The following is an 11976-nucleotide window of genomic DNA, read 5'->3' on the forward strand; positions in this document are numbered from 1 at the left end:
ACAGCATACAAAAATTGTAGGAGAGGCAAAATCAGTTCCAAGATGGCTATTTATAGAAATAAATGTCCATAGTAAAATAGAAAAGATCTAAAATAACATAACTTCACACCTCAAGGAACTAGAAAAAGAACAAACTAAGCCTAAAGTTAGTAGGAGGAAAAAAATAATAAAGTGTAGAGGGGAAATAAGTAAAATACAAAGCAGAAAAATAATAGAGGAACACTAAGAACTTGTTTTTTGAGATACTAAACTAAACTGACAAAACTTTAGCTAAACTAATTAGAGGAGACTCAAATAAAATTATAAATGAAAGAGGCAATATAACTGAGACCCCAGAAATAGAAAGGATCATAATAGTCTACTATGAACAATTATATACCCCCCAAATTGGACAACCTATACGAAGTGGATAAATTCTTAGAAAGATACAACCTACCAAAAAATATAGAAAACACAACACACAAATGTTGTTGACGTGATTCATATCTGAATCACAAAGAAACTAGAAATCTAAACCGACCAGTAACAAGTAAGGAGATTGAATCGGTAGTCAAAAACTTCCCAACAAAGTAAAGCTCAGGACCAGATGGTGTTGCAGGTGAATTCTACCAAACACTTAGAGAAAAATTAATACCAATCCTTCTCAAACTCTTCCAAAAGTTTGAAAGAGAGAACGCTTCACCCTCATTTTGAATGGCCAGCATTACCTTGATATCAAAGCCAGATAAGGACACTACCAAGAGAAAAATGTATTAAATAGAGAAAATTACAGGCCTATATATGTGATGATCAGAGATTCAAAAATCTTCAACAAAATACTGGCAAACAGAATTCAACAGCGTATCACAGGATCATATACCATGATCAAGTGGGATTTATCTCTGGGATGCAAGATTGCCTCAACACAGTGAATAGTGTGATTTACCACATTAACAGAAGGATAAAAATTATATAATCATCACAATTAATGTAAAAGTATTTGACAAAATTGGGCATTCGTTTATGATAAAAATTGGGTGTAGAGGGAACATACCTCAAGGTGTAGTGGGTGTAGAGGGAACATACCTCCCGGTAATAAGGCCATATAAGTCCACAGCAAATAGCATACTCAACGGTCAAAAGCTGAGAGCTTTTCCTCTACAATTAAGAGTAAGACCGGTAACCTACTTTTGACAGTCCTAGCCGAAGAAATTAGGCAAAGAAAAAAACAGCATTCAAATTAGGAAAGAAGTAAAATTGTCTCTGTTTGCAGATAACATATTATATACAGAAAACCCTAAGACTCCACCAAAAGTTGTTTGAACTACTAATGAATTCAGTAAAGTTGCAGAATACAAAATCAGCATAGGAAAATCAGTTGTGTTTCTGTATACTAAAAATGAGCTATGAGAGAAATTAGGAAAACAGTTCTGTTTACAATTGCATCCCCCCCCAAAAGAATAAAATACTTAGGAATAAATTTAACCAAAAAAGTAGAAGATCAGTATGCCACACACTATAAGGCACTGGTGAAAGAAATTACAGACTCACATAAATGGAAATATTTCCCATGTTCCTGGACTGAAAGAATTAATATTGTTGAAATTTCCATTGTACCCAAAGTGAATGGGTAGATTAAATGTAACCCCTATCAAAACTCTAGTGGCATTTTTCACAGAATAAGAAAAAAAAAACAGAGTGCCTGGCAGCCTCTGAGGAGAGCGGAGCATGGCACCTGGAAGCCCGGGAGGCAAAGCCGAGATGTTCCAGATCGAGGGCCTTGCGCCGAAGTTGGACCCCGAGGAGATGAAACGGAAGATGCGCGAGATTGTGCTCTCGTCCATACGGAACTTCCTCATCTATGTGGCCCTGCTGCGAGTCACACCTTTTATCCTAAAGAAATTGGACAGCATATGAAGATGGGCACCACATGTGAATGCATGATATGAGGAACCCAGTTACAATTTCTACTCCTATCTTCAAATGAATAGGCTCAGAAATATGTAAGAGACTCTTGCATTGAATGGACATAAAAATTCTACTTGTTAAGAACAAGTTCGGCTCTGGTGACTGACCTTCATAGCTAAAATTTAAAACTACTTGGGAAGTAAAGACATCTTGGGTCATAATACACCCATATGCCTGTGATGTTCAGCCTCTGTGAATGTTGATATAATTGTATGTAATGTCAAAGTCCATTTTCTAGCAAGTATTAATTATAAGGGAACCTTGAGGAGAACACAGGCAGCAACCTCTTCGACCTCAGCCGCAGCAACATCTTCCTAGGAACAACGCCAAAGGCAAGGGAAGCAAGGGCAAAAATGAACTATTGGGATTTCATCAAGATCAAAAGCTTTTGCACAGCAAAGGAAACAGTTAACAAAATCAAAAGACAACTGACAGAATGGGAGAAGATATTTGCAAACGACATATCAGATAAAGGACTAGTGTCCAAAATCTATAAAGAACTTAGCAAACTCAACACCCAAAGAACAAATAATCCAATCAAGAAATGGGCAGAGGACATGAACAGACATTTCTGCAAAGAAGACATCCAGATGGCCAACAGACACATGAAAAAGTGCTCCATATCACTCGGCATCAGGGAAATACAAATCAAAACCACAATGAGATACCACCTCACACCAATCAGAATGGCTAAAATCAACAAGTCAGGAAATGACAGATGCTGGCGAGGATGCGGAGAACGGGGAACCCTCCTACACTGTTGGAGGGAATGCAAGCTGGTGCAGCCACTCTGGAAAACAGCATGGAGGTTCCTCAAAATGTTGAAAATAGAACTGCCCTATGACCCAGTAATTGCACTACTGGGTATTTACCCTAAAGATACAAACGTAGTGATCCAAAGGGGCACGTGCACCCGAATGTTTATAGCAGCAATGTCCACAATAGCCAAACTATGGAAAGAACCTAGATGTCCATCAACAGATGAATGGATCAAGAAGATGTGGTATATATACACAATGGAATACTATGCAGCCATCAAAAGAAGTGAAATCTTGCCATTTGCGACAACATGGATGGAACTAGAGCGTATCATGCTTAGCGAAATAAGTCAAGCAGAGAAAGACAACTATCATATGATCTCCCTGATATGAGGAAGTGGTGATGCAACATGGGGGCTTAAGTGGGTAGGAGAAGAATAAAGGAAACAAGATGGAATTGGGAGGGAGACAAACCATAAGTGACTCTTAATCTCACAAAACAAACTGAGGGTTGCTGGGGGGAGGGGGGTTGGGAGAAGGGGGTGGGATTATGGACATTGGGGAGGGTATGTGTTTTGGTGAGTGCTGTGAAGTGTGTAAACCTGGTGATTCACAGACCTGTACCCCTGGGGATAAAAATATATGTTTATAAAAAATAAAAAAAATAAAAAAAAACAATTTTCAAAAATTCATATAGAAACACAAAAGACCCCAAATAGTCTAGAGGTTCAAACTTTATTACAAAGCTATAGTCATCAAAATAGTGTGATGCTGGCATAAAAAGGAAACACATATACCAGTGGAACAGAATCAAGACCCTAGAAATACACTCACACATATACAGTCAACTAATATATGGCAGAGGAACCAAACATATACAGTGGGGAGAGAATAGTCTCTTCAATAAATAGTACTGCAAAAACTGGACAGCCAGTCATGTAAAAGAATGATATTGGACCCCTGTCTCACACTACTCACAAAAATGGACTCAAAATAAAGACTTGAATATAAGACCTAAAACCATAAAATTGCTAGAAGAAAATATAGGGGGAAAGCTCCTTAACATTGACCTTGACAATGATTTTTTAATATGATACACAAACCATAAGAAACAAAAACAAAAATTAGTAAGTTTGACCACATCAAACTAAAAAGCTTCTGCACAGCAAGAGAAACAATTGATAAAATGAGAAGTCAAACTATGGAATGGGAGGAAATATTTGTAAACTATTTATCAAATAAGGGCTTAATATCCAAAATATGAAAGAATTCATACAACTCGATAGCAACAAGGAAATAGAAAAAGAAGAAGAACAGAAAAGGAAATTGTAAATAATCTAATTAAGAGATGGGCAAAGGACCTGAATAGACATTTTTCCAATTAGATACACAAATGGCCAACGGGTACATGAAAAGATGATCACTATCACGGAGCAAGAAAAAGAAGAACAAACAAGACCCAAACCCAGCAAAAGGGAGGAAATAATAAATAGTAGAGCAGAAATAAATGAAATAAAGGCTAAAACAAACAGTAAAGAGATCAATGAAATCAAGAGCTAGTTCTTTGAAGAGATCAGCAAAATTGATAAACCTTTAGCCAGACTCATCAAAAGGGGGAGGGGGCGGTCTCAAATAATCAAATCAGAAATAGAGGAGAAATGACAACTACAGAGGGATTATGACATCCTACAGAAAGTATTATAAGAGAAGAGTATTAAAAACTATAGGTCAGCAAATTGGACAATGTAGAATAAATGAACACATTCCTAGAAACATATAACTTTCCCAAACTGAATCGGGAAAAAATAGAAAATTTGAACACACCGATTACTAGCAATGAATTGAATCAGTTATCAAACTTTCCCAACAAACAAAAGTCCTGGACCAGATTGCTTCACAGATGAATTCTACCAAACATTAAAAGAAGAGTTAATACCTACTCTTTTCAAACTATTCCCAAAAAAGAGAAGAGGAAAGAAAGCTTCCAAATTCATTTCGTAAGGCCAGCATTACCCTCATTCCAAAACTAGACAAAGACACCACACACAAAAAAGAAAATAATAGGCCAATAGCCCTAAGGAACATAGACACAAAAATTCTCAAAGTATTAGCAAGCCAAATCTAACATTACACTAAAGAAATCATTCACCACAATCAAGTAGGATTTATCCCAGGGATGCAAGGATGAATATTAGCAAATCAATCAGTGTGATACATCACACTAACAAGAGAAAAGATAAAAACCATATGATATATGATTTAGATATTAAAAAATCATTTGACAAAGTATAGAATCCACTTATGATAAAAATTCTCAATGGAGTAGGGTTAGAGGTAACATACCTCAACATAATAGAAGCCATATATGAAAAATGAAAAACCCACAGCTAACATCATACTCACAGTGAAAAACTGAGAGCTTCTCTTCCAAGATCAGTAACAAAACAAGGATCTCCACTTTCACCATTTTTATTCAATATATTACTGGAAGTATTAGCCAGAGCAATCAGGCAGGGAAAACAAATAAAAGACATCCAAATTGGTAAAGAAAAAGTAAAACTGTCACTATTTGTAGATGACATGATACTATAAATAGAAAACCCTAAACACTGCACCAAAAAAGGACTGAAAATAGTTAATGAACTCAGTAAAGTCACAGAATACAAAATTAATATACAGAAATAGGTTACATGAGTTCTTAAGATGTAGGATAGAGATTAGAAAGCAGGCTGTCCATTTAACCTTTATCCTAAGAGTGTAGGTAGATGTAGGTTTTGTTGATAACTGAACTACTTTTATTTTCAAAATCACTGATCCAAACAGCTCAGATTCTGACCACAACCTCCAATCTTTTCGGCTTGTTGGTCCAGCTCTTTCTACCATGACCTTAGTGCTGGAAACCTATTTGTCTTCTGCATTTTCTCCCTCTCTATAAACCCCTCCTCCTGCATTCAGGTACCCCAATCAAGTTTAGTTTTCATGGTTTCTCATTTCATATTATCACCAATTCTCACGTCTTCTTTGTACTTTGGTTCTTTTATTACATCTATTTGACAAAACCTTACCTTTTTTTCTACTTGAAATGATACAACTGCCCTATCTGTGTTGGACATTGGGCATCTGGGTGCCCCTGGAGCAAACTGCACAAAGGCTTTCGTTATAATGGTCACATACCTCAACTGGGCTCTGAATACCATCAAGCAATTGTTGCAGGATTTTATCCAACTCTCACCACCACACTACACACACATCAACATTTCACAACTTCCCTACCCTTCTGAGTCCATAACACCTCCACCTCTCCCCCTCATTCTCGGAAAACATCCTCCCCTCCTTCAGAGAAAATATATCAATAGATTGAAATGACGTTAACTTCCCATTGCAAACATGCCTATCTACTAGCGATTGCACTCCTATCCCCTCTACCCTTGTGGTTGCCATTGTTATGGTCCCCCTCCTCCCTTTTACAGCCCAACTACCTTCTGTGTTCTGGATCCTACCCTCTGCCACCTTTTTAGAAGATTTATCCATTTAAGTAACCCTTATCACTTTTGTCTCTTTGATTTCTCCCGCTCTGCCCGATATTCCCATGAGAGACATCCCAGTCTCTCCCACCTTAAGAAAAAAATTCTTTGACCTCACAATTCGTTCCATCCTGGTCCTACTCTTTCCTTTGTAGTCGCACTTCTTTCAAGAAATTATCTTCCCTAATGTCTCCATTTCCTCACTTCCTACACATTCCTTAATCCATTCAAATTTGACTTCTGCTCCTATCACTCTATTGAAATGACTGTTGCAAGAGTTACCAATGACTAGGAAACACTTTCACAGGGACCGCAGGGTTCAATTAGGACACTCCAGGGTGAACTGGGACACAAGGTCTCCTTATCCAATTATCTACCTAGTGCTAAATCTAGTAACATTTTGTCTTCATCTTACTTAACCTCTTAGTAGCATTCAATTGGCCTCTCCTTTGTTTCTAAAATATGCTATTCCCTTGGGGTGCCTGGGTGGCTCAGTCACCCAGCTAAGTGCAAGACTCTTGGTTTCGACTCCGGTCATGAACTCAGGTTATGAGATCAAGTCCTGCATTGGGCTCCGCCTTGAGTGGGGAGTCTGCTTGGGATTCTCTCCCTCTCCCTCTGCCCCTCCCCCCTCTAAAATAAATAAATAAATCTTAAAAAAATATATATATGCTCTTCCCTAATAATCTTCTGGGAAATCCCTCCTATCTCTCTTCCCACCTGTTAGTCCCCTAGTCAATTTCACTCTCTTGAAAATAAGATAGATATTAGAGTTCTGCAAAGCTGTTTTAAACACCACTCATTTCCTAATCTCTACTTTCTGATTAATGTCATTCTATCAACTCCCATGGCTTGGACTTTCATCTCTACATCAGTGACTCTCAGAGTTACCCATTTAGTCTAGACTTCTCTGAGCATCACAGATACAGAAAACTGACTAATAGCTCCACCGGGAATTTTCACCTGTGTACCGAGATAGGAGGGTGCTTCAGAAAGGCAAATAATTTGACATTCCTTTTTATTACCAGTTTTTAAATATTTGCTAATTGTATTTTTCATGGGAGGAAAACCTATTTACTAAGATTCTTAGGCTAAAACATTTATTTACTAAATTATTGTACCTAGAGGTTTTGAAAAACCAATCAACAAAAACTTTCCCATATTTTGTCTTTTTTCTCTTATAGTTTTTTTCTCTTAGAACTTACCTTATTAAAAATAACAACAAAAAAAAAACACTTGAAGAGATTTATTTATTTCGTGTGTGTGTGTGTTTAATTTATTTACGTATTTGTCAGAGAGAGCACAAGCAGGGGGAGCGGCAGGCAGAGGGAGAAGTAGGCTCCCCATTGAGCAAGGAGCCCAATGTGGGACTCATTCCCAGAACTCTGGGATCATGACTTGAGCCCAAGGCAGCCATTTAACCAACTGAGCCACCCAGGCCTCCCTAAAGAGATTTAAATAAAAGTATTTAATCTTGGTAAGCTCAGAGACACAAAGGTTCCAATACTTGAAGGGACGCCTGGGTGGCTCAGTCATTAAGTGTCTGCCTTTGGCTCAGAGCATGATCTCAGGGTCCTAGGATCAAGTCCCACATCATGCTCCCTGCTTAATGGGAAGCCTGCTTCTCTCCCTCCCACTCCCACTTCCCCTGCTTGTGTTCCCTCTCTCTCTCTCTCTCTCTATCTTCTCTGTCAAATAAATAAATTAAAATCTTAAAAAAAAATACTTGAAGAAATATTTAAAGAATATTTGGGAATTTAGGATAACAAAGAAATTTAAGATTAAAAATAGTAAGAGACAATGACTTAAGTATGGGTCACACAGCAATGTGGGACATTTGAACCCTACCGTGTAGCTGTCATGAGATAACAGAGAAAAAGTCTTTACTTCTAGGAAAATATTCACATCTGCACATCTGCAGAAGTATCTGCTCTTCTGAGTGTATACTCTTTCCCAAGTACTACACCAGAGGTTTCATAGAAGCTTCTAGAGCCCAAGTTTTAGTGTCACTAAGATCTGGCTTCAAAATCCCATGTTACCACTTATTAGTGGTGATACTTTGGACAATTTTTTTTTTTAATTTCCACAAGGATCATTTGCCTTGTGTAAATGGAGAATAGCAAATCATAAATGGGGTTGAGAGATTTTTTTTTAAAGATTTTATTTATTTATTTGACAGACAGAGATCACAAGCAGGCAGAGACACAGGCAGAGAGGAGGCAGAGAGGAGGAAGCAGGCCCCCTGCCGAGCAGAGAGCCCGATGTGGGGCTCAATCTCAGGACCCTGAGATCATGACCTGAGCCGAAGGCAGAGGTTTAACCCACTGAGCCACCCAGGTGCCCCAGGGTTGAGAGATTTGAAAGAGTGTATATGAAGCACTTGGTATAGTGCCTGGTCCAGGCTTGAACAGCAGTAACTGATTTTATCTCTGAACCTGCTTTAATTTTCACTTCATTTCACATGTATCCTCCTAAGAGTCCTATTTAACAGAGGTTGTCATCCCCATTTAAAACGAGGAAACAGAGGATCAAGGTAATGGAACTATTGGCAAAGGGTGTAGCTGAACCGAAGTGTGTGTAACTACAGAGCCTCTGTCTTTCCATGGTCCTGGGTGTGTTCAGTGCAATTTGTTCTGATATAGGAAATAGATATTTTCCCCCAGAGCAACTTGTACACCCCTTTACTCACACAAATTCCTGGATCTACTGACTCATTTGGACAAATTAAGAATTTTACATGCCAATGGAAGAGAGAATAATTGGGGCCAGAGAGAGATATACGTCAAGACACATGGACAAGTAGCTCATTTAGAAGCAAGCTACTGATACACATATACACATATCTAGGGCACTAAGTCCATATGATAGTTCTACTGTGTTACCCCATCATTTGAACACAAGAATCAAGTACAAGGTAAAATTATAAAAGTAGAGAGAAAAACTTCTATTATTTTGAACTGCACTCCTTTTTGAAGTTCTAATTTTTAGTAGTGTTAAACTGGTCAATCTTAGAGTTCCCTAGAGAATTCATCGTAGTATAAAGATGTTCTGCTTTGTTGAAAAACAAAAGAACATTATATAAGTGTGGCATCATTTATATAACTGGAGTTGCTGGAACTTGCTTCTAACACAGGGCAAAGCCTCGAGAAAGTCTTTCGAAATGTGCAACAGACAGTATTATCTGTAAAGAAACAGAGCAGTGCCTAGAATACCTTCCTGCCAGGGAGGAGTCAAGATGATTATACTTGTCCTGAGTTTTATAGATTAAGATCTACAAGGTAGTATTTTTAATGCCACTTAAAATTGTAACCACGAGGCACAATATGCATAATGATGTTGTCACGAGTCCAAAAGGTAGTTAAAATTTTCTAGGGTTATATCTATGTTTTTATATATAAATTCATCCTATTTAACCTGAAATACTGGGTAAATAAGAAATGAAAGATGACTTATGTTTATTTCATGTCTGGACAGTCTGTTTAAACATCTGAGTTTCATTGGTATGTCGGTTTAATAAAAACTTCAGCGCGTGATTTTTTTTTCTGCGCTAAGGCAAACTTTTTCAAACAGTACCGAGAACACAGGCTTTAGCAGACAAAACAAAGAGAGTCTTTTGCTAAGCAATGCCAAAGCTATTCTTTCAATGCAAGTGGTAAACATACAGCAAAGATTACCTTCCAGGCCCCATGAAGGTATTCTTAATTACAAATTGAAGCTCTCTGCATACCTCATCACTTCAGTACTTGCCTAGAGACCTATAAAACCATCAGAGGGTAACATTTTGCAAATCAAATGGAGAAAACTAAGGCATGTTACATCAAATCAAACTGTCCTGCAGTGAGCTGTTTTGGAAAGGGAAGGTTGCATCCTTTCATATTAAAATGCTCAGCCAACCTCTGACTTGCTGTGAAAAACGCACACTTGGCAAAATGTAGGATGCGGGCTTCTGGGATAATGAGACTACTCACACGTTCTACACACATTAAAAATACATTGATCTCGCTGTTTTGGTTCTCCTTGCACACAACTGATAGATAGCACTGCTCGGTATTTAAGAACTCAAAACCTGGAGATGAAGTGAGGATGAAGCTTAGCTCAGCTCTACCCCTCCTACCTGTGTGTCCTTGAACACACGTTTCCCTTTTCCTAAATCTTACTTACTAGTAGCTCTTTTTTGTTCCCTAGGGAAGTATAATATTATTTACCTCCTAAGTTTATCAAGAATAGGAGATAATTTATTAAAAGCCGTTAGAGGAGTCCCAACTCTTTAGTGCTCAATAAATGTTTCTAGAAAGGAAGGAAAGGAAGAAACCAGAGAGGAGGGAGAAGAGGAAGGGAGGGGAATTTGATTCCAAGTTTAGTTATAACCAGAGGGCATCGAGATTGGAGAAAGGATTGTTGGCATGGGCCGGAACGTAAAGAAACTACAGAAGACCACAAAATGACTTTTGCAGCCAACAGGCTAAATGCTCCATACTCATAAAAATCACATAGCTCAACCCCGGGGTTTTAGTTGCTGGATAAATTCATTGAACTTTTACACTTTATTTTGTTTTCTGTCCAGCAGATCTAGGAGATCGCAATTCATTTCAACGTTGCAAAAAGTAAGCTGGAAAAGATGGGGCTGATTTTGTACAAGAGAACACCTCAACTGATGCTAGATTTCCCCTCTGGCTGGCACAGTTATAGCACGAGGTGTCTGGTGTTAGTTTCCTACACCCCATTACAATTTGGTGCCAAAGGAATCCCCAAACATCTGGGTACTGTTTTACTTTGCTCTGATGACAGTTGAGGCTTCGGTGCCTCCTGTTTCTTCTCAACTGGAAAAGACATTCATTTCTGCCCAGCTCAACGTTTATCTCCCTTGCACCAGAATGTGCATTCTACCATTAAATCTAAAACTGCCCTGACATGTTGTTATAATATCTCATGGATATGGAAAGTTTATTGGGACCTTCTGTGAAACATGGGAAAAAAGGGGTGATCTGGCTGCTTCTGGATGTGTCCTCACATGGGCAGGGCAAATCTCACTTCCTTGCTTAAGCACTATACCCAAAGCGTTTATTAACTGCTTTTCCTTCTACTACATTTTCATAAGCTGTTGAATTCTATTACTCCTTTTGTATAGAAATACTTGGGCTCGGGAGCCATTTTGTCTTCAGTCCTTGTTGTACAACTGAATTCTGCAGTGGAAATACCATGGGAGAGTGGCCGAACATCCCATTCGACAAGAGAAAAAAAAATCAGCAGGAACATTTTAGCTTTCTAAATTTTGATATTTGTGCAGTGCTGCAAAAGATATCCAATATGGTAACCATTGAGGACTTAGTAGATGGCAACAGCATGCTATTTTACCCAATTAGGTTTGATTTCCAGGACCTCACTAAAGAAGGTGATATGATGAGAAAAATGAATCAGAGATCAACTTATCCAAAGATGTAGAGAAAACAAGAAGCAACTCTAGGTTTTGAATTTTGTTTGAGTAAAAAAGTTTGAGGAATACACTTATTCAATGTTATGTTCATGGCGAAATTCTATACGTCTTTCTTTGGGCAGGTTTTGGGTGTCTACAATGAGCAAAGTATTGTCTGGACACTGGGACTACCCCAGAGAAGAGGCCAGAAGCAATCCCAGCATTTGCAGAGTTCCCAATCAAACAAGGAGACAGACACTGAGAACCAGATTTCACAAAACAAAGATAGTCTGTATGCAAATATTCATAGGCTCCTCTTCCCTCTGAGAGCCAA

At 38.3% G+C, this 11976-nt stretch overlaps 1 protein-coding gene across 1 annotated transcript; it reads left to right on the forward strand.

Moving 5' to 3' along the window:
• The first annotated feature begins 1717 nt into the window (after positions 1 to 1717).
• Positions 1718 to 2160, forward strand: LOC116593053 (mitochondrial import receptor subunit TOM5 homolog). Its single transcript, XM_032346817.1, has one exon. The coding sequence runs from the start codon at positions 1741 to 1743 to the stop codon at positions 1894 to 1896; it is 156 nt and encodes a 51-aa protein (XP_032202708.1). The 5' UTR covers positions 1718 to 1740; the 3' UTR covers positions 1897 to 2160.
• The last annotated feature ends 9816 nt before the right edge of the window (positions 2161 to 11976 follow it).

This window comes from Mustela erminea, chromosome 6 (assembly GCF_009829155.1).
Source record: "Mustela erminea isolate mMusErm1 chromosome 6, mMusErm1.Pri, whole genome shotgun sequence".
Lineage (NCBI taxonomy): Eukaryota > Metazoa > Chordata > Mammalia > Carnivora > Mustelidae > Mustela > Mustela erminea.

Excerpts from the sequence above, each read along its gene's own strand:
- LOC116593053 (XM_032346817.1), top strand. The coding sequence starts at position 1,741 with ATGTTCCAGATCGAGGGCCTTGCGCCGAAGTTGGACCCCGAGGAGATG.